The sequence below is a fragment of the Pogonomyrmex barbatus genome, unplaced genomic scaffold, assembly GCF_055798465.1.
Source record: "Pogonomyrmex barbatus isolate J1 unplaced genomic scaffold, ASM5579846v1 scaffold18, whole genome shotgun sequence".
Classification (NCBI taxonomy): Eukaryota; Metazoa; Arthropoda; class Insecta; order Hymenoptera; family Formicidae; genus Pogonomyrmex; species Pogonomyrmex barbatus.
The window spans coordinates 215055-239744 of NW_028297114.1; the positions used below are offsets into that span (position 1 = coordinate 215055).

A 24690-nucleotide genomic window follows, 5' to 3' on the forward strand; every position below is an offset into this window, starting at 1 on the left:
TTCAAATCGCGGAGTACAGCGAATAAATACTATTAATGCCAATTAATAAATTAAAATAAATTAAATTAGATTTTATTTCTTATATTTTTATATATTTTATTATGTATTACATTCTAATGTATAAATAGTATTTGGATCCTAAGTCACGTTTAAGGATGTAGAACACAAATTTAGTGCATCGACAAGAAGTTTTCATCAGTCCCGACCAAAAAATTCCACAATCGGGATTCGAATTAATACACGTCGAGTACGTTGCTTCGCAGTACTGCGTAACCGATACTAATCACCGTCCTGTCGTTTTTGCCGCGTGGTCTAATCTCCGTTAACATTACATGCCTCGTACACGCTATTCGCAAAACCTACCCTGTATCCTAAGCGAAACACTTGCCGAGAAGGGTTCTTATCGGTGTACATCTTACACGGATTCTCAGTTACGAATATTATGAATGTGTTGTTTGGTAATGCCAAATATCATTCGGATTCGGACATTATTCTCTTTAGATTATTACGACAAAATATATAATAATGTTGCTAAATGCAGTAATAGATTATAACTGTGAATAAAAATCAATCAATATTTTAAAAATAACTTTAATTGTTTACATATAATACCGCGAATATCAATATGGTTATCATTGCTATAATCTCGAAATAAATTCAATTTAATGCAAAAAATTTTTTTTAATCAAAATCCAATGAATTCTGCACATCGAATGAATTTTTCGTTCCCTTTTTTTTTTTTTTGGAGAAAGGGAGATCGTTGGAGAACACGCAGCTGCGTTTTGTTAATGAAACATATCATATTTTTTATTCACAATAGTTAGAATATATTTGTGCTTTTGTGAAAAAGCATGATATTCTGGAAGCCAGAAGGATTCGTAAGCCGCGAAGTTAACAAATGTAGATTAGTGCCGCGCGTGGGGAACAAAACGTCCACCGTAAAATTTAGAACTTAAGGAATCTCACTACTGGGAGACGTCGCGTCTTTGCCACGAGTCGTCCGCTTGCATTTCTTAAGTTTTAAGAAGTAAGCCGAATACGACTCTCCGTTACGGTCGCTGCCATGGCACTGACATCCGTGGCCTGGAATTCGCTTGTTATCCTTAACTTCCATGTTCCTACATTCTCATGCCTCGCTCGCGAAATATACCTGGATAAACCGTCGCACTAAATTTACAAAAAGTTACAAACATATCTTTTCTAAACGATCATCCCACGTGTACACACGCGTACACATACACAAATTTTCACAGTACATCGTATTTACAATATTTACAATAATAGAATCAGAAAGATTAATTCTTAGGCAAATTATGTTTTTATATTTTGCGACAAAAAAATTCTCGAAAAGATATTTTTAGAGGAAATAAATTTTCAAGTCGTTGAAGAACGACTTTGTCTGCTCCACCGTTTAATCTCTGCGCAAGGCGATTTATGTTATTGAAACGCCTGCTGACTCGGCCTGAAATCACCTGCATACGAGATAAGCTGTAGAGCAGCGGTCGGACCGTACGAGCCGCCGTACGAGCTCTTTAGTTAATTAGTTGCGAATGCCGATTTATACGTCGTTGCCGTGGCAAAAAAAAAAATACAGAGGGAAAAAGAATCGATAACGCCAATTACGTTTAATAGATTTCACATTTTGCACACTCCCCCGTGTACCAGATTTTGGAATTAAGCTAACGCGGCATTTTCGACTAATGAAGTAATTAAATCGGTTGCAATTTACTGGTCGCCGAATATTTCGCGATTTCTCCAGTACCTGCGCTGCTTCAGTTCCGGAATTACACCGGAAGATATAAATTGTCACCTTCGGCAATGCAAAATCGATTATATACTCATTATGTATAAATGGATAGTATCTAGGTAATTAATATTAATTCAAGAGAATAGTCTATTTATGAACTCGATGTAATGAATGCATATGCGGATTAAATTTGCAATAATTCACGACGTAATGACTGGCTGTCCCAACGCAGTTTTGATATTGCCATATTTCCTCGCGGCAATTTCCGTTTCTCAAGCCACCAGTAAATATTTATTGGCGTATAAATTATAAAAATGCACGCGTGCGTAACGAGATACTCCAAAACAGCTTTGGCTAAGTTTGGGGGAAAGCTGGCAAAGTGCAGACTGGAAAGTATCTTGTAGCGATCAACGGCACAAAGGTCTCCGAAACTTCGCACTAGCCCGCAACCAGTGAAACTTTATTTTCCTCGCTAGTATTTGCGGACAGTTTCCGGCAAATAGGTTTGCCGGTTTATCTGGGATTTTGTTCGCACGCATACACGAGCGAGAACAGACGTCCGTGATGGAGAGCGAGTGCGTGAGGGAACGACGGAAGGAGTGTGGGCGTTTACTCATGAGCGAAAAAGGTCGCTCAGAAGAACGAAAAGAGCTCGTAAGTAAAAAGGATGGCAAAATACGTGGAGTCGGGGCGCGTCGAGAGAAGGGTGGATTGTCGTGACTGTTCGCGATTGCCATGAGAAAAAGACTAGGATAAGAGGAGGGACTTTGAAGGGTAAAAAAAAAAAAGGGGAGATCGCGGTAATCGCAAGGTAGAGACTACCGGATGGGAAAGTACGCGAGTGCAGGAAAGGAAGGGAAAAGAAAGAATTCGTTAATTAAAGTATGGAGCGCCGGAAACAGTATCTGAACGTTAAAAAACTTGAGCACAAGAGCAGGTGAGGAAGGATGGAGGAGAAGACAAAGACGAAAAAAAAATCGAAACAAGAAAGTCGCACGGACAAGGAGTCATATTTGTGAATTAAAGAGGGGGAAGCACGCGTTAAAGGTACCTTTGAAGAATCGAGAGGGAAACATCGACTTTTTCTTAAGAAATAAAAATGAGAAGAGAAATGGAAGCGTTCAAGCATAGAGTAAAGATTGAAATGGAAATAAACCGAGCACGATGGAGAAGTTCAAGAGGGAGTTTTCATGGTCGCAAAAGAAGCGTACATGTTCGTAAGTTAAACAAGAAGACGAAAGAAACTTACGAAAGAGGAACTTACTACTTATTGACTAAAAAATCAAAAAAGTTAAAGAAGAGAAAAATCGCATGCAAATGAAAAGATTATCACGCTACTGAAAATGAGTCTGGATCTTTCTAGAGGCATAAACGAAGAGAAAATAAATGTAAATCGGACGAATAAGCATGCGGTCATTAAACGAGAGAACACGAAGTAACAAAATTAATACGAAGTATTAGATAATATCGTATATAATGATAATAAATATGTCATAATCGAAATAATGTGAAATAACGTATACGGAGGCGTAATAAATTTCTACAGTAGGACATTTGAAACAGTTGGCAGATGATATTAAATGAAGCGCGTGAATAAACTGCACACATAGCGGAATAAATGTTTTCGTTGTCAGCAAAACGGCATTATGCAAAACGACGGTTCAATAAATTTTGGGAAACAATAGGAATGATAAATAGATATTGTATCCATGTCAAGCGAATCATTATGAGAAGCGGTGTATTTAAATGGTATTAACACAAACTGAAAACAAAATGAAAAATTAAGAGATAATCACGTAAATCATTTAATCATAAGAGCAACGTGAATAATAAATAACTGTTATTAATGATGGTATAGTCCGATGATTAAATAATTAGATCAATTTTACTTTAAAAGAGCCATAATGATTACGATAAAAATTATTTTATTTTATTGTTTTTCGATCAAAAATTAAAATGAAAAACGTTACTTTTCTAAAGTGAAATCAATCTGATTATTTGAGCACCAAGTGTATAATTATCATTATGAATTGAATTTTTCAATTTTTTGTGATCGTATTACTTTGAAATAATGAAAAAAAAAAAATAATAAAATAAATATTTATATAAAAGCTTCATAAACTGAATGTTTGTTTGAAAAATAAATGACGTTGTTAAAATGAATATATTCATCTCTGCAAAGAACAAGGTCAAATTGTAAAAAAATATCAACGGGGTGAAAGAATCGTCCTTATAAATTATCATGGGGCTCTCCGCGTGGGGACAGGTGCATAAAATGCACACAAAGAAGAGCAAATATTTAACGGAACTGCCTGGAGAGGTGGGACGGCTCAATAAGTTTGAAAGACAAAAGGGTGATAAATTGTTATTGTATCCGTAGAATAAAGTCATCGTTGTACGAACAGGTGCGAACGAGGACGCTCGATTTTCCTTGGCGTTATTGTGCGAGACGCATAAGAGCTGAAACGCATATTTCACTTTGACGTCACCGACACGGTCGCATCGGCAGCTTCGAATGCAATTGCATCACGCAACGTAGTCGGCTGAATAAAGTCCGAGAGGCGGAATGATAAATTGTCGTCCCCACGTTGAGTGAATCCGGTGTTTCAGCCGTGCGCGGGCGAGCGCAGGCGCTTTTCCTACGGCGATTTTCAAGATGAGCGATACGAATAAAATAAGTACGTCGATGTCGGAATGGTCGAGAATTTTCGCGCCACCTGACGCGCTTTACGCGCGCAAATTATGGAAAATAGTATGTCGAGGAATTCGACGAATATTGCGAGCAATTGAACGGGTAGTTATTGCTGCAAAAAAATTATTTCTTTTCATTTTAGCACGAGAGTTGAATTTCCCGAGAGAAATATAATTACGCGAGATACGAAATAACGCATATATATATATATATATATATTACATTCTATCTCAGGAGGTATTATTGTACATACGTGTTGTATAAAGCCATTCCGTGTATACAGGATTTTAAAGATAACATCACTGGCAATAAGTTATTTTAGCAAACTGTTTCTTTTGTATATATAAAAAGCATGTAAGTGATTTACCTTCTTGATTCTTCCCGAGAATAATCAATTCTCCATCTTCTCTTCTCCAGGTGATATTTGGCGTTGGTGACCCTGTTGCTTCACAACGTAACGAAACGTTGCTGCCTTCTCTTACGACCATATCTGTACTCGTGGGATAATCCAAAATATCCGGCGGAACTGTCGGATGAAAATTATGATTTTAGTATTTTCATTACTTTACTTGTGTTTCCTTGAACGACTCACGTATTGCATTGTCTTAAAAAAAAAAAAAATAACACAGGGATGAAAATATCTCAAAATCACAAAAGATGAATGATGTACGAGAGTACAATGCTCAGAAAGAAAGAGAGAGAAAGAACGAGAATCCGGGGCGGGGAGAAATCGGGGACTCAACTTCCATTTCGCGAAATACCACGAAGCAATTTTCGATATGCTATCGTTTGGCGATTTAAAGGCAGTACAATGTATATGTACATGTACACAGTCTCAAAAGCGATGCTAGGGCTGAGCCCTCAAAAGGGAACTTGATTTTACCACGTTCTATTACAATTTAGCTCAAACTTCGAAACAAATGTGAATTTTACAAAAATGAAGATTTCCTCTCTCTCTCTCTCTCTCTCTCTCTCTCTCTCTCTCTCTCTCTCTCTCTCTTTCTCTTTTTTTTATTGATATATATACAGTCTTCGGATTTCTGCTGCGATATTAATTCGACGGGTGAAGCACAATGGACGAACCTACAACTTCCAAATAACCAATCTGACTCTTCATCGGGTCAGTGTTTATCTGGCACATGTAGTTCCCTCGATCGCTCTCGCGGACATCACGTATATGTAACAGCCACGTTTTGTGCTCGGTGTGCGTGACGCCGATTCTGTGATTCTTCGTTATCACGTGATTGGCTATCGTCAGGATGGTTTGCGTGTCCACCCGCAGCCATGCTACCTGAAACAGAAAGCCGGTATGCCGCTTCAATCGTCTGGAACCCATCCATCACTCCGACCTTTTGTTTTCCCGGCCAGTGACCAGTGTCATGTGACACCGCGAAAACGCGTGTAACCCGTTACGCTATGGGGCAATTAGAACTTTTTGACGCTGAAAATATTTCGTATCGTAAAAATTGATTTATCCACTTTTTATTTCCGTAGAAGAAGAGAGAGAGAGAGAGAGAGAGAGAAAGAGAGAGAGAGGGAGAGAGAGAGAGCCGTTCTCTCTGTGGATTACGAAGCATTACGATCCAGAATGCACAATTAAAAATAAGCATATCATGCTGGAGGTAAGGATTAGCTTCATTAGCATTATGACTTTATGTTTAATACGACACAATTTTCTTACATAGCGATAAAAGCGAACCATTTACCGAACAATCGTGCAAACGAGAAGCAATAAGGACAAAAGCAGCTTTGGAAAATGCTATGAAACGTAACTGCAAACGCCAGGAAATCAGGAAAAAATGTGATCATGAAAACTTAATTAGTCTGAGATGTAATAGAAAAGGAAAACAGAATACATTTTGACCCAATAGAGCAACTTTAGGGTCAAGTAATGCGGTAACATGAAAATCAGCTACCCTGTCCACAAACCGTAGTCCGACATTGTTGCCATTCAAACGTTTCTGCATAGCCAGTTATTGTGAGGCGTACTACAATCGGTAAATGCGGCTTTGTTGGCATTGAATTGCGGACCTAGCAGGCTTAGAAGCTATCTATTGATGGATGACGTAATGACTTTAATGACAAAGCGTCATTGGATCCTCAAATCCGACGAGTTTCCATCGGATGAGTCCTACCATCGAGCACTTTGTCAACCTACAATTGCACATGCATTTTGCATTAGGCTAGAATTGTCATGTATATAGTATAAAGACGATTCAGTGAGTTGTCTATCCATTTATCTAGACAACAATGTTCTATTTCTATTTCAAAGACGATATCTTGTACTCAAAGAAATTATAATGACTTGACATCATCTAGACGTCGTTTAGACATCTTAAAATATCGAAGATGTCTAATGGAATTATTAGAAGAACATTTATTTGACGTGTTTAAAATATATCTCCATTTATAAGATCTTTGTTTTAACACTTTGTTGACGAGACATATAAAATTACGATTTATATAATGGCTTTTTTATCTTTAAAATTTTATCTTTAAACGTCAGCATAAAAAATAAAGCCAAAAAATGAATCTCGTAAATTAATATTATAAAATAGTAATATAAAAAGTCATTTCTCAATATTTATATCAGTTTACGATGTACAAATATTTATAATATTTATATGAAAATATAAATACTAAAAATATTTTTTTAAAAATGCATTTATTTATGTGTACGTTTTTTTACTACCAAAATATCAACACGTCAACTTTTGGTAACAAACTGTTAATTGTGTTTTATGACGCTAAAATAACAAAAAGATATTGAAATATTGTCGAGTATTAACTCACAGATAATTTTTATAAATCCTGTTATATTCAAATTGATTATATACGTTTTAATCAATAAATGTTGTAATTGATAGTACAAATAACTGTACGTGCTCTAAAAAATATCTTAGGAAAAAAATAATTTTCAAATGCCTTCAAGACTTTTATATTCAAGCTTTTTAATAAAATCTTAAAAAAGACAGTTAAATGCATATTATTTGGATATTTATTTGTTCATTTTATAAGCTCAAATATTTTAATAAATAATGACTTAACAAAGACCGTCGATATCAATAAAATCGTATTAAAAAGTAAGGAAAATCTTATAACCCAGTTGATATACCAATGAGGTTGGGATAAAACGTCCAAGTATTGTATAAGTATATCGTACAATCTTTGAACTTACCCTTGGCATCTTGCCACCGGAATCAGAATTTATGTCAGTTGCTTGAGAAGGGTATGGAGAGGAACAAAACAACGTTCGATAGAATGTTTGATAGAAGAGCAATAAATTTCCTATATATAAGAATACATATAAGCAAGAAAAGCTCCGTCGGGGCAGTCGCGGAAGAATAATAGCTCCTTCTCATCGAGATTAAATGGAAAAGTACAACTTTACGTATGTATGCAGACATATAATTTATTCTAAATACATTTGTAACCACGAGGTGCTTAGAAATGAGATTTAGTCTACGCTTGAGTGATGGCTACCATCGCATTCGCCGTCAATAGAATAGCTGCTCCTATTCCATCCTATCTTGATTTACGAACCGTCGTTAACGTTCAGTCAAGGTAATTGCACCGAAACCGCAAGAATTCGTCCGACAAAGCCACCTCCCCCGAGAAGCCCCACCATCCCCGACAGACCAGGAGCAAATTCTCGCGTCTACTTACAAAATCTCCTCTTTAATCTTTCTTCGAGACCTCCCTTCACTTTGTTCCGCCGCCGTCGCTCGATATTTTTCTATTTCGCCATTACAACGCTCTCCTCTTTTTGTTCACCGTCAATTGGATTATCGCGACTTTACTCGATTCCCTCGGCATAGTTTAGTTTTTCCTAATTCTCTTCGCGAGGAATTATTCCGCGGTCTGATCCATACTTAATTCTTGTTTGTCTGTAATCCATTTGATACATTACGTAAACCGTAGTAGACGCAATTGCGAGACTTTACAAGGTATTATCAAGGACATATAAAATTAATTCCAACTTTTTTTGTTTTAAAATCTTGAGAAAATTAATGTGAAGCTGAATAGATTGCTTATAAATGCCTGAGTGCCTGTTTCGTACGCGACAAAAATTTTAGCTGTGATATTCTACGGCAAAAAGCTTATAATGATCGGCTGAAAATCAGAAATAACATCGAGCTGACGTTAAGCCACTGATGAAAAACGAACGGTAGTCTCCGCTAATGACTGAATCGTGTCTTCGAAAGTTTCACTTCTTGTCGTTGGAAAGTAATTGGATGGTGGCGATGCTCTAATCAAATTTATAAGAAAAAGATTAATGGGGACTATCAATTTGCCTATGTTTGGGGAATCGGAAAATCGTTACCGCCAACGTTGGATCGTGCCTTTCGTGTATCTTTTCGCGTGCATCGAACGGCCCGAGAAACGGTTGACGTTTGTGCGCGCCTTTGTAACGATCCGGGAGATGTTAAGAGCTGCATTTGCGGCCACGCGGGAACAATAGTGGCACGTTCGCCGTATTTAATCAAGCGACTGTGCGGCCCGCGCGCTCACGCTTTACGTTAACGGTCCGTCTCGCAATCGTCACGCGAGCGATTAACGCGCGTTACCGCGCGAACAAAGGAACACACTTTCTCTCGCGGATATTTCTCTTGCCGCCGTTTAATCACCCTGCTCTGCCTTTTCCGTCCATCTGCGACCGGCGGGATTATAATTTCCTCAATACACACGAAAATTGCAGAAATAGCGACAGGAGGCGACAGGGCGGAAAGAGGAGAGGTTTTGTAATATGCGAAAAAGATGCGTCAATTTTTCAACATGTTGAATTATTGATCCTCGAATCTCTCTCTCTCTCTCTCTCTCTCTCTCTCTCTCTCTCTCTCTCTCTCTCTCTCTCCTCCCCTCTCCCTCTGTGGCAGAACTCGCTCGTCGAGCTCGGCTGACCGATATCTGATGCGCTTTTCGAAAATCGCTGATGCGTGTCTACCGCGCGCGAACATAAAATCTGCATTGAAATTCACCGGTCGAGAACGGCAATATGTCTCACGTCCGGGCATAGTCAGTCATGAAATACTCGTGCAGAGTGCGTCAACGGAGCGTCTGAAATTCATTGTCCACGGCGTGGCCACGGCGCGGTTTAGCGTGCCCGGCTTCTATCACGCGATCGCGGGACCGAGCAAAATGGGCACCACGTGCCAAATACGCGTCTTTCCCCTTCGCCGAGTTTGACGGGCGCGTTTCGAGCAAGCGATTTCCCCGATTTTCTTAAGCATATTTCGCGCATACGTAGGAGTCATATTTTACGACCGTACGGATTATTCAATAGCACGGAAAGGTTTTCTCTGTTCTCGGGTCGATATTTACCTTCTTTCACGTACAGGAACGTTATATATGATTTTCAGCTGATCTACCTTGACAGATTTATACGGTATCCCTGCGAAACGGAATGTTGAGCTGAATGTAAAAACAGATTTTCGCACGTACGGAAGGAGGAGAATGAAATACGTGTAATGAAAAAAAAAACAGAATTCGCTGTACGTACATGTATGCTGACAAGTACACACGTGTATGTCACTGCAATGTATATAATTCTGGTTTAGCATATAAAACATGATTTACATGGGACGAACGCGCCCGCTACGTCTCCCGATTTATGACATCGCTGTGATGCGAACAGTGTTCCATTATCTTCCGCTTCCGTCGGTCCGTCCCGCCGTCACTTTCGCACCCCTAATGCACAAACTGCAAGCCCTGTCAATCACTCACCCTCAAATCACATCCTCTCCCGAGCCGGGGAGGCGCTAACAAGGTGACTGCGCCTTAAATATTTCACCACGTCCCTTTTCCGCTCCTCTTTCTCCTAGCTGTTCTTTCGGCTCCCATTTCCGTGCCGTGTCGATGACGACAGAATGCAAATTTGTCCGCGTCGGCATCGGCATCGGTACCACTACTAATCGATTGATTGCCTCTCGCCTCGAGGCATTGATGCATTCATGCGATTAATTTCATCGAGGACGATGCGCAATGCTATTTACATGTCATCGACGTAAGGGAGTCTCGCCCTTTTTCGAAAGTATAACACGACGTGGTACGTTGATGCATGCGAATCCATGGCCTACCACGAGAATACATCTTGTCACGTGCAAGCATACAGCAAGATTTTTTTTTCGACAGACGCGTGGGTGTCACACGCGGAACTTGGTGGTCTCGCGGATGAAATGCGCTACGCTATCTTTCTCCTGTTCTTTTAAACTGGATTACGTCTATTTTAGCGTGGAGTGACTCGATCGTTCAGACTAGTTTTTATTATGATGAGCTCGTACCTTACGTCGGTTATGACAGCTACGTGGAATGCAAGCGTCATCCGCGAGTAACGTAGAAACGTATTAAAGAGAATGACCGGCGTCCCCTTTTTTATTCACGTATGTACGCGAATATGCACGACGACGGTCGCACTGCAAATTGGCGTGAGTCAAGGAAAAAATGCTGGAGACGTCGTGTTACACATTTGAGAGTTAAAGCACTGGCACCGCCAGGCACGAAGTGTTACGTCACGTTTTGTAAAGTCTCGCTCTCCTCTAATTAAAAGACATTCGTTTGAAGCAGATACCTACCGTGACCTGTCGCTTTTTTGCATCGACCTATGCTTCTCTCCAAAAACATTTAAGAGCATTTTGTTACTTATACATCTCTTTTGTTCCCGATTTATTTTTACTTTGTCAAACAACATTTTTGGTACTTACGCTTTGTTTAATTGAAACAATAGATTTAAAATCGTGTCATATTATTTTTTATTTATTTATTTATTATATAAATAAATCTGGTACCAATTTATGGTACCAGATTCAGTAAAATCTAATATAGTATTATTCAACAGAATAATGCATAACAATGGATTCTGTTTCAAATTTTAAATTGTATAAAGTGGTTTCAAGATCAAAGTGACTTTTGATATAGAAAAACTTAGCGTGCTTCTATCTCTTGATAACTATATATATATATCATTATCAAGAAAGAGTACCGTAAGTACTAAAAATGGTTATTTGACAAAGTTAAAAATATATATATATATATATTTTTTTTTTCGCTTTGTCAAACAACCATTTTTATTTATTTAATTTATATATATATATTAAATGTAAATGAATATGAGTTTTATATTTCTTATATTATTTTATTTATTTAATTATTTTATATTATTTATTTATTTATTATATAATATTTATTTTAATATTTTTTAATTCTGCTATAGATATTGCTATTTAAATAAAATAGCGATAAAAATTTACCTATTTAAGAAAAAATAAAAAAAGCGTCATCCTCCAGAAAAAAAAGATTTTATATCAGATATATATTTTATATCTGGTACCAATTTATGGTACCAGATTCAGTAAAATCTAATATAGTATTATTCAACAGAATAATGCATAACAATGGATTCTGTTTCAAATTTTAAATTGTATAAAATGGTTTCAAGATCAAAGTGACTTTTGATATAGAAAAATTTAGCGTGCTCCTATCTCTTGATAACTATATATATATATATATATATATATCGTAAGTACTAAAAATGATTATTTGACAAAGTTAAAAATATATATATATATATATTTTTTTTCGCTTTGTCAAATAACCATTTTTATTTATTTAATTTATATATATATATATATATATATATATATATATATATATTAAATGTAAATGAATATGAGTTTTATATGACTATATATATTATTAACTCAAATTCATTTACATTTAAAAGGAAGCCATATTATTCAATACTTAATCCGTCTTAAATATCCATTTTCATAATCCCCTTAGAGGAAATGTCTTTACCCTTGATTTCAAGTACATCGCTTCCTTATATCTTCTCCCAATTTCTCAAGCTAGTAGTCAATAAAGACCACGACGATGCTAATAAGATTTGTTGTCTTACTTTAAGCCGCTTATTTCTTCAACTTAAATTACGACCCTTCATTGCGCGTCATACGTTGCGCTATATAATTAGCGTTGCAGTATTGTATTTCTGACACATTTCGCACGTGCCGTCCACTCACGGAAAAATAACACGTCAACTCGCCGACACTCGATTTTTCATTTTCGAGTTACTTTTTTGCGGAAATGATACTTGTCTGTAGCACACGAGAGACGCTCGGTCTCGCTCGGTCGCGTTAGTGGAGGTAAGGATGAATTGCCGCGACGTAAAAGCGCATCGCTGTACGGCGGCGGCTGATGGAGCAGGAAAAAAAAAAGTGTAGCAAGATGAAAGCCGAAGATCTGTCGCGTGAGCGGGAAAAGTATTGACGCGGAAAAAAGAATTCTGCACTCCATCGTATTAACGATTAATAGAGGGGATGGGCATTTCTCTCGTCGCCTGAAAATCTTTTCGTATTCATCCCCCTCCCTCCCTCCCCCTCACCCTCTCGCTGCTCGGTGGGGCGGAGTAACGGTGGCGTATTGTAACTCCGCACGTAACTGGATTCTCGGAACTCCGAAAGCATTAAAATGGAAGAAGTGAAGTGCGAGGAAACGAATTAAGTACCGACTTCTGGAGACGCATGGACAGTAGGTTCAACGACTCGATACTTAACAAACAGTCGTATATTTCATTTTGACGGCAATCGCGCTGCAAAGATTTAACGCACTGCCAGTGGTACGACGACAGGCACGGAAAGAAGTGAATTCAAATATGACGTTTTATCCCGACGACTTCTCATCCATCCGGGCCTGTTCGACATCTGGCGCTTTGTGTACATCTCTGTTCCAATAAATTTTTATTTTCGATATACAATAAGTGGTCCAGAGCTGTGGCATAAAACTTACGCGCCACGAGGAGATCACTTCCATAAAATAAATTGCAAGAGTATATATATATATATATATATATATATATATATATATATATAGTGCGGGCAGTCGTAAAATTTGATTGCTTTCTAAAACGCGTACCGCGCGTAAGCTTTACAGGCCAGACAATTAAAGCGCACCTCATATACCTTCGACGCATTAAATAGATATTGAAATAACTGTAAACGTGGTGGAGGAGAGAGAGATAGCGCGCGCGTACGCCAATTTAATTGCTGTTACCGATTGCACCTGCATTCTCGTTGTTCCTGCGAGCGCATTTCGTTGTAATCCGGTGTGTAAAGGCAAAATTTTTATCAAGTACGAATCGAATATCACACGGTTTTTTTTCACAGGGGATAAAATTAATTCTGTTAACATATCACTCGTTGCGCTCGTTGATATCAGGGAGTAACGCAGCAGTTGACAACAAAGGAGATTAAACAAAAAGCCACCACCGACACAGTTCGATTGAGAAATGAAATTTCTGGGGACAAATTTTCATTATTTCCACAAAATTCCACATTCGGCTGGCGCGCCACCAGAAAAATAATAACGTAACATTTCACTTCGAGCCGATAGACATCTCGATGCCTGCGTAGTCGTTCGGGGAGATATTACGGTCGATATTTTGGTACAGGATCAAGACGTTAGTTCACGATATTCACGACATCTTTATATGCTAATGTTCCCGTACTTTTGCGGGATTTAAATGAGTAACATATTAGAACAGCATTTCAATCTTCGCAATCATATATATTAGAATAGCATTTCTTTCAAGCTTTACAACTTTTACGTGCGATTTAAATGAGTAATATATTAGAATGGCATTATTCCATACGATGTCGCGAAAAGTCATGTATGGAAAAAAATGAAATGTCCGCATATGCACTTTCGATTTAAAATTTTCATATCGATTATATTGTGGCAAAAGCAAAACGTCAGATATGGAATGGTTAATCTAAAAGAGTATGTAGATTTTGTGGAGCGTATTCCGATAATAATTTATGGTAAGTAATTCTCGCAGTCTTGGAATCGGGTTCGCGCGGATTCATTTTGAGCCGGGGAAAAACGAAAAATACGTTCTCCGTATTACTTGTTTTTTTTCCCCCTTTTGCTCTTTCGACGCGAAATGGTTCGCTAAATGCAATTTACGGTGGCTCTCGCAGTTCGCTTGTCGCGTTTCGTTAACTTAAGAGCGGAAATTGTTCGGCGATAAACGCATAAAGTAGATGGAAGGTGCGAAAATTGATCAACTTAGGCCATAAAGCCTAATAATTCCGACTAGAGCATAAATAGATGATAGGTAATCGACAGGATAATGGCCTAAGAAAATCCAATCTTGGAGGACGAGAGGTTGGTAGAGTTCAATTTATTGCGGTTGACTGCACTTGCTTGATGCATTTATGTAAATACTCTGTCGATTATGCGTCACTAGATACACTAGATACACTAACAGAGGAAGTTTCAAAATGTATTTAGGCTCAAAATCTCCCGGCCGCGGTGTCTACATCTTAGAGTTTCTTGAACTGTTTAATTTATTCTATCTTCGATATCACAGTTGTTTACTTCCAAGACTGCACTGAGATAAATCTTCTTTAGAGTTCCTCCAATTCTCGTTCAGAAGCTTATACAAATTGATTTATATTCTCTAAGTTATAAGTCAGTGAAAAGAAAAGCATGGTTGATTGTTTCACGAAGTACTAACTCAGAATAATTGATTATGTAATCTAGTCAACATCAATCTTAACGTCTGTTTAATAAATCTTTAATTTTCTAGAACGTAAGTTGTTAACACTGGACGATTGCAAATGAAAAAAATATATTGATGGCATGAGAATATGAACGAAATATCCAAATGGACACGGTGCCATTTATTAAACGCCGACCATGTATATTTAAAAAACACAATCAAGAATGTAATAGGCAATCTGGGAGCAATATCCGTAATTACGCGAGAAGTATAGCGTGTTATGTTCTATCTCTCAGTCATACGGTTTAATTGGAATGTAACACTGTTAAATAATGCGATTTACAAAATAGAAAAAAAATTTGTTCGCCAATGATGCACTATTGAAAATGTTTAACATGCGTTGATTAACAGCGTAAACGTACCAGTTATATTATTTCGCAAATTCGTGCCGTATCGATGAAATTATATGGTGCTATGTTACTGTGTTTATAATCCTGTGTTTTTTTATTGAAATTTCTATGGGTGAAACGTGCATTTGCAAACGGAATATCGCGATAATCATAAATCCAGATATTTTATAATGCTACAATTTTATGATCGCTCATTCACTCTCTGTTAAGCAATTGATGCTGATACCTCGTTGACGACACGTCGTCGTACTTTATATGTTTGTCGCATTGCGAACTGTAACACCCGTTGCATCGACGAGTGTGCATATCACGTCGTAGTACAAAAAAATATCGAAAATGTGGATAAATGTGGATTTGCAATTTTTCAAATGAATTTAAAACTTTTTTTGATATCTATATTTGGAGTGTCAATATGGAAATAGAATTGTCTATACCATGCTACCAATTCTGTAATAGCAAAATGCAGGCCTGTCTTGTCTATGAAAAAAAAGAAGAAAAAAAAATGGTACAGCTGTGTACGAAATGCAACTCCAAATATTGGCAATTTCTTTCACCGCGTACAGCACTATTCTGTTGAACAAGATTGGAAAAGGGATGCATGAGAAGGCATGACGCGAGTCTGTTCGCATACAACACTTTTTTAAAGTTCCATTTTAATCGTTAAAATAAAATATTTAATAATGTTGATATTTTAGCATTTTTTCTTTTTTATTTTATATGAAATAAATTTACCATCTCACGTTGAAAATTTATTTAGCAATTAATAATAATTTCATTTAGTCAACCGACGTGAGTGACATATTATCATTATTTTTATGATTGGGGCCATCGATCGGCTCAAGAAAATATCCTTACTGTATTTTTGTACCACTAAAGATGACTCAAAAAATTCGAGTCGAAGTTTGATACTTTTTGTTAAAACGTACTTAAGATTAAACGTACTTAAGATTATACATATAATTGCGCACTGTTTACAGCGCTGATTCTCATTAGCCTTACTACTGTGTCCAATATTGATACAATTTAATATTCAAAATTATTTTTCGGCAATTGACGGGACCAAATCTTTTACCGGTAATTGTAATCATACGCGTGACGAGATACGGAATGTATGGCGACTCTTCGGCACGGTTAGTAAGCACTTTAAGCGCGTTGCACGTTATTTAGTACGGACGCACGATACGTACAGGGCAGGGGGGTGGCAACGCGTGTAATAGGTAAAGCACGAGCACTGACCCTTCCTCAGTTCAAATCTGTTCTGCGAGCTCGGCTCTCGGGCTCGGTGCCAACATCCTAATTATTCCTGCCCCGTTAAACCCGTTTAGTATATCGATTTGGTAATCCTCGTTCCTCGATCTAGCCTGTACGTACTGATATGTAGGTGCTTACGGATTTACGATCCGTGCACTCGTACCTTGCGTCCTCCGCCTCCCCTTTATTTTCAAAGAGTCAAGTATCTTTTCAAATGACAAGAGTCGAAGAGTCGAAAATGCGAATGCGAGCTTTATCTGTGCAAGCAAGTTCAACTTCTACGTAATTTATGTATAATGCTCTTTGTTCTGACAATCTCTACGTGCGATGTATATAGCAACGTTACGCATCACTTACATAGGACACGTAGTAGTAATACGCGGTACTTTATTCTTGCGTTCTCTATAACATGAACGTCACTGGATAGCGCATTCAACTAGAGAATTTATATATCCGGCATCGTTTCATTAATCGGAAGACTAACAAGCGCCAAGCTGTAGGCAGACGGATACGTCAACTACCGACGATATATAGCACGCAAGCTGCTGGATCGTTAACTGTTTATTCGCATATGGAGTCGTAAATGAATTCAATTGGGCGCGTCAGTAACAGCAAATGGTCTGCAACTACAATGTTAACGGCAATAGCACTTTATCGTTTCCCTTATTGTTACGCGCCTATTAGTGTGCGTTTGAGAAATAAGTTTCGGTTTCCCCGTAGATTAAACGGAAATTCGATATTAAATTGATACACTTCAAGACGATGGTCTGATATAATCTGAGAATAAAATGTAAAGCACGATTCCGCTGTAATTATTTACTCCTTGAGACCAGTTGTCGTCAGACTAAATGCTTATAAGATGCCACTTAACATTCTCGCCTCTGACGTTTACAGTGTCGGAAATTAGCTACGAAACGTCGCCACTTACTTAATATTTCATTCAATAAGGATTAAATCAAATTAAAAGACTTGTTTAATCCTCAAATTTTTCGATATAATTATTTCGTGAAAAATTATGAAAATTTCTAAAATTTAGAAACTAGTAAAAATTCCAACATTTAATAAATGTCTAATATAGTTCAAGAAATTTATTATACCATTAAACGTGCAATAATTTTGATTTCAAAATTTTACAAAGATTTTTCTTTGTAAAATTTATTCCTATCGAATTGGTAAAATTACTTTAGCAGTTCTCTTCCCAATTCCAACATACGGGATAGATGATCTGTTTGAGTTACAACGAGCTATCTGATCTCGTTGATCAGGATACAATATTTTTTGAGGAGTGATGAGTTACCAAACAAATCTCTTTATAAAGAATGAAATGGAAGCGACCAGTATTTTCGCGTTGAAAAGTTGTTACAGTATCGATTTCCGGCCAATAAATAAGAAATTCCCTTTAGCTATCTTCGTTCAGTCATATTTTATATGAAAAATAATATTATTTTCAAAAACATGTTAAAACACTCAGAATATATGCGCATTTATAAACTTTCACGTTATCAAACAGAGATTAAATACATAACAGCTCGCTACGTTTAAATTTAAATATATAATAATAATAATAATAATAATAAAATCGCATTATATATCAACATCCAACGCTCGATAATGTAATATTTCTCGACAGTCAATTATAGGATAGATAATCTACGTGGAACGAAAACGCGAAATAAAAATTTTTCCTATTTCCACGTAGGAGTACGATGGCGGTGCACTTACTTCCGGTCCGAATTCAGCCGCACAGAGTGGTAGGAGCACATATATTTTCTCGAGGGACAGAGAGATAGATCGGTTGACTATCAGATAATTAAATTCTCCCGCCCTGGCGAGGTGCTGCGAATATTTCGCAAGTATTTCTCAAGTAAGAAGAAATTTAGGACGGCAATCATTTTCAACAATGGTTAATTACTAAAAATGCTAATGTGACCAGTGTGACCCTGTCTCGCCACGTCACGACCTACACGTGATTTTTTTTCGGCTTTCTCGCTACGCGTGATGTACGCGTCAGGCGCATGTTATTGACGTATTTTATAACGCAACATGATAAATATTATGGAGCGAATTCCACATTAAAATGTATAATCTGTGTCGTGTGAAGCGGCGCCAAATATTGTCGCTACGGCGCCAAAGTGCAACAAAAAAAAAAAAACAAAAAAAAAAAAGAAAACGCATGGTAACACGAAAAACGACGCCACGCGAGTCTTACGGCCGTATTTCACAAAAACGGGCCGGCGGGGTGTCAAAATGCGCGATACATTGCACCAGCCTGTTAAATAATAACCGACTATGCTATCGCCCGGAGCAAATATTGCGCATGTACCACCGCAGAGAAATATACCACGTAATATAAGAAAACGTATGTGCGCACCGTGGTACTGTTTGTGTCTACTGGCGTGATAATGGATTCAACGAGTAACCGCGAAAGGGCCTAAAGATCTCTGGAACTCGACAAGCCACTCGCCCGTAAAGCTAGTATTTTGTTATGATAATTTTCGTATTTCCCTCATCGACTTTTCCTCCCATCGACTTTACGCTTCCCTTATTTTATTATTAATGAAACGACCGTTTTCACTAATTGCAAATTCTAAATGCAAATTCTATATGTAAATCTGACATAGTTTATCTTCCGTTTTTAATAACCATTTAAGCGGTATCTGCCGCCATAATTTACCCTGCATCGCGGCATCCGATCAGTCTAAGGAACGGATTATTCAATCTAGGTCCTTTCATTTTCTTAATATATAGCGACATTTCCTTCGTGGATGCTTAAATGCTTCCACGAGGGAAGGAAACGATTTTCATCACGGGCGACTTCATTATGCGGAATGAACAGATAGAACGGAATTGAAACCGATTACGCGTAACCTCTCTGCAATTACTATTCTACCGCGATCTACATAGATTTATATTTTCCAAAAAGCATACGTAGAAAAAAACTTTATCAATAAGATAAGATAATATTCTTTATTTCTCGAGTAATTTTATAATAGCCATTAATCTGTCATTATAGAAAAATTTAACGCTATCGGGTTTAATGCATTTGTGTGTTTTAGGACGTCTGTTTAAGTTTCAACGAATTCGCGGAATATTTCGAATGCATTATTAGTATGTGCCGGATCAGTTCTTAATGTCCGTAGAAGGTACTATAAGCGGATTTATCTTTCTTTACTGCATGCTTAGAGCTCGCGAAGAGCGTAAGTCTCTTACCAGTTGCGTTGCCCATTCCTTAAAGCTTAAGTTTCTTCGAGCTTAAATTGCACTTCGACCACTCGTAAGCATCACACTGAAGCTCCGTGCTTTCAGTTTAATTCGAGGCAACCATGAAGGGAACTAGCAAAATGGCCGACCAAAGTACTTCGTACGCGTGTAACATCTTCTTGAGTATCACAGAAAGTGTTAGAAATTTCCGCTCTTAAGCAACGCGCCTCTCGTTTATCTTGAGATAACTTCGTATAGCACGGTATCGGGCAGTTAGTCTGACTTTAAGTTAACGGCGAGGAGATAAAGCATTTTTTTTATTCTCCGCTAATAAAAAAAAAAAAATAATAGTTTTAAAAAGAACGCGTGAATTTTAACAGAATTTAAATATATGCAAGAAGTTAAATCTTCTTTGAAAACTGTAACTTTATCTTCTTCCATTCTGCATTTTTATACAACATTTCGAAATTGATACGTGACAAGGTAAAAAAGTGACAAATACGTTTCGATACGCTTTAACGAAGGAGAAGAAGAAATCGAACAAACGAAGCACGAAATAATTTGTCAAGTCATATTATCTTGATATATCTAAATCCGCGCACGCACTCAGCTCGAAAGGGAATCCTATTAATTATTCAGAGGCAAATATCCGTGACGTGAGAGCAATTGACAATCGTTCCTGACGTTCAATGTTTAGCCGGTAGCCAGCGAGCTAAATCTATTACAAATATTGGACACCATTGATCGCCCGTATATTGGCTATAATTATTTGCATAGTATTCCCTAGCGATCGTATATCTTGTCTCTTAAGCCACTGATTAAGATAAAATCGATTGCCAATGAATCACCTCTCGTATAAGATGCTTTTAATTATCTGTTAATTATATTATACACTTTGCGAGCATGAAAATTCAATTAATATATGTAATTTAAAACCATTTTCAATATATATTTTTAGCTTAAATTTTTAGAATGGTGCATTCTCGCGTTGCATGATCTTGGCGCAATGAAACTCAAACGGCAATGTCGGTCTGATTCTGCCAACATCCGTCGAACAGATCGGAACGATAACAATAAAGCGGAAGTTGGCCGGAGTTACATAAGAGGCGCTCGATTTTTATCTTCGGTCTCGTGCCAAAAACAATTACCACCTTAACGATTAAGGTCAGACGTAAGAGGAAACAATCGTTGTATTAATGCTCTAAGTCAATCGTTACTTTCTCCGGGTCTTTATCGGATTTGTATAGAGAAATTCTCTCCTGCAAATAACGACACGTGTATCAATGTGGAATTTGAATGCAATAAATAATATGATCGATAACATATATTTTGTTTTAATTTTAATTGCATGCGTTTGCTCCGCGTGTTTGCTCGGAAGAATTTTTGCATATATTTATTATGAGATAATGGAGGGATATAAATGTTAAATTATCACGTGTGCGTGCGAGTATTGGCATGCCTCTGCCGGATTATTTTTATAATCCTATCCCTACCTCCCGTCGAACGAAACACAATTGAATTCTCGACAATCAAGTGTGTCACTATAAGTGTGGATTTTCAGTGATTATTTTATCAACTCGTTGTATAACGAATGCAATAACGACTGCATCGAAACGATACTATTGAAATAACGATCACATATATGAGGCAGTATTTTATTTTTCTGGCTACACGTCAATTCGACTAATTACATTCGGGTGGGTAAAAAAAAAATATAACGATGCATAAAAATACGTACTTTAATTTCGATTCGTATTTTTTTTATATGCCTGTAAAACGAAATCCCTTGAGCATGTATAATGCAATATTTTCTATCATTAGTTAACGATGCAATATAACGTACTATATTAATTTTTTCAATATTGGATAAATATTTAAAATATTTATATATCGTAGCCGTATTATATCGCTATCCTATTCTTGCAATTATACATACATACCAATATACGTATATATTTAAATTTAAGCAAGCTTTAGTACTTACGCAAAGCGAAAAGAATGAAGACGAATGATTATTGATTCATGCATGCGAAAGCACTGTCACGTATCGGACATGCACGCATTACGAGAAAGATGATAGATTGAGAGAGTAATATTTCCGTCGACCTAGTTTTCATTGGCAAGTTTAAATCGGGATAAAATTATTGCGTCCTATTTCTCTATCTTTAATATCTTATGAAACTGATCATGCTAGAAAAAGGTCAATCTAAAATAGCGATACTGCTTTTTGATTTATCGAAAAGGCTGAAACTTGTGGTTATTCTAAGAAAATATGAAAGACAATTAGGAGCAGATTCACTAAACGTAAGCCCGACGGTGGAACATATGATCGTACCTCACGTACGCTGATCCTATCATCCATCAGAACCAATGAATTACGCGCGGTTCGTTAGACAGAGATTTGTGACGGACAAAAAAAGCCCAAAGAGCGGAGTAACAGCTCCGTTAATTCTGGTCGTAATAAAGTTCGGACACGCGAATCGGCCAAGAGGAGTCAATATTTCACACAAACGCGCACACGTCCACCCAGATTCACACGTGCGGCGGTCACTTACACGTTCTCCGGCAAGTGGTTGAATTACTGGCGCCCTTCCATTACGCGTGATGAATACTTCAGCGCACTTGTTTCTCGGTAACGTAATTTTCCTGGACGGCGGCGGTCTCCACTTTCAAGATTCCGGTAACAGGCGCGGCACGGCCGATGTGTTCCGCACATAAACTCACCTGACCCGAGCCGAAGTGGGAGGAGGGGGGGGGGGGAGTAACCCACCCGAATAAGCTCACCCGATTTTAAGAGAGTCATGAAAACGTCCGCGGCTACCACGCTGGAAAGGAGCACTTCCTTCGCTGCATCCTTCGCTACGTCGTGAATGGTGTGTGTCCTCAGCGGGATCGCGAGACGAGTACGGAATGTAATCTGCAGGCAAGTGGCCACGTGGGATCGTGCCCGGCACACTCGATCAAATGGAAAATGTTTCGTTTCCACGGTTTCCCCCCCCCCCCCCCCCATCCCCGAAAAAGCCCCCGAAACACGAAGTTAAGTCGTTCCGTTTATCTCGATACGACGACCGTTCTCGTTTTCCAACAAGTGCCGGGAAGAAACGTGATTTCTACCCCAAACGAGATTATAAAGATTCCGTTTTGCGGTGGTATCTCTCTCGCGAAACTGGATTGCTCGCAATAGCAACGGAAATAGTTATCGATCTTTCGAGGAGAGATCCGTTAAGATCCTGCGTAATAATTTACGAGGACGTTTCTAACGGCGAAAATCTACGTCCACGTCTGCAATGCGAGAAAGCGCCATAAGTTATGTCGCGCGACGTACTGTCAGACGTCAGATACAGTACTTTAAAGTCTCTCCCCCCCTTCCCCCTCCCCCCCGTCCCGCTCCCTTCCGTCGACCGTAAGGGTTGAACTGCGTCGTAGTGATTGTGAGGGTACGGACGTGTGCCCGAGACTGCAGGCGGCAAGCTTCAGCGAATGAGACTGAGAGCGTGACAATATGCAGACAATGGTAATAACGTTGAGCAGCTGTGACTATCTATTGTGCCTTGGTAGCTAGAATTCTGTTCCGCGATGAATGCGCGCCCGTCTTTCGGGCGATTACCGAGATCTTGGATAAAATTTACGAGGGCAATTTACGTACGGATTCCACCGGATCGAAAAACTTGGTTCTGCTAATTGCAGACGTAAACTGAAACTCGTAAATTTCTGTTTCTGAGTAAACACTGTATTAGAGCCGGATCAATTTCGCGAACACATTAGCGATGCAGCGGTGCACGAGTGGTGCACGCAAACACACAACAGTACACGATAGCCGGGGCAAATGGTATCGGATGGCAGTAGATATCATCCCCCCCCCCTCCCGTCTCCAATCATAAGCCGCATAGCATAATCGCTACGTCAACCAGCCAGATTGCGCCTCTTTTTTTCATTATGCACTTTCCGTATACCATTCGAACGAAATTAGTCGCGGCCGGCGATAGTACAGCAGGAGCGGCGAATAATAGTCGGCAAGTATCGATCGTGCAAAATGTGATTAACCGCTTGATGGCTACCATTATGGGTCTCCGAATTTGCATGAAACTCCAATCAATAATTCAGAAGTTCGATTAAAGCGTAATCAGAAGACAATTTTTCATCGCGATGACATCGCGTTTTAGCTGACGTGCAAGTGCCACGTCGAGGCGCTTAACACGTTATAAGGTGATAATAATCGTAACACGTTTTACGCGACCGCCACGGCTATATAATTATTATCTCCGCTGTGGCGTTCGCGCAAAACAGCCGAGATAACTTCGCTACCCTGCCCTCTCCTCCCCCGCCCCCCCTCGCCGCGCACAATCGAGTCGCGCAAAATGATAAGATATATCGCCCGTGCCCTCCCTAGTTACGTAATACCGGAGCCAACATTGTCGAATCCTCATTGTTGGCGTGGCGGAGTGTAAATGCGGCAATAATCCCGACGTGATATATAATTATGTCTTACGTGGCACGTTATACAGATAGGCACTGTGTGTGACTCTTGCGGGCCCCACACACCAACGTATCCGTTCACCTCCTGAACCATCTCCCACCCCTATCTCCATCTCTCTCTCTCTCTCTCTCTCTCTCCGTCTCCTCCATTCTCTCTGGAGACCGTTATCTTCTCCTCCCGGTGCATCTGCCCCGACTACCAGGTAATACGAGCCTCATATGTAAATCCCATTCTGATTAACATTCACGTGTACCAACACGCAGAGAGAGCCCTACATCACACACCAGGGTCCGACCTCCGTGCCCGCCCCCTTCTGCTCGCCACTTACTCATAACTGCCTCGTGATGCGGACAAGCCTCCCGCGCGCGAGCGAACTTGTTTGCGACGAAATTTAGCCGGCCAACATAATACGTGACG

At 38.7% G+C, this 24690-nt stretch overlaps 1 protein-coding gene across 1 annotated transcript in view; it reads right to left on the reverse strand.

The window, feature by feature from the left end:
• Window positions 1-24690, reverse strand: part of LOC105428790 (neurotrimin) — a 141871-nt gene that overhangs the window by 15771 nt on the left and 101410 nt on the right. The window contains exons 3-4 of the mRNA XM_089074994.1: window positions 5523-5730; window positions 4807-4965 (exon numbers count right to left, since the gene is read on the reverse strand). Of these exons, the coding sequence (XP_088931120.1) occupies window positions 4807-4965; window positions 5523-5730 (367 nt within the window). The remainder of the gene's footprint in view (window positions 1-4806; window positions 4966-5522; window positions 5731-24690) is intronic.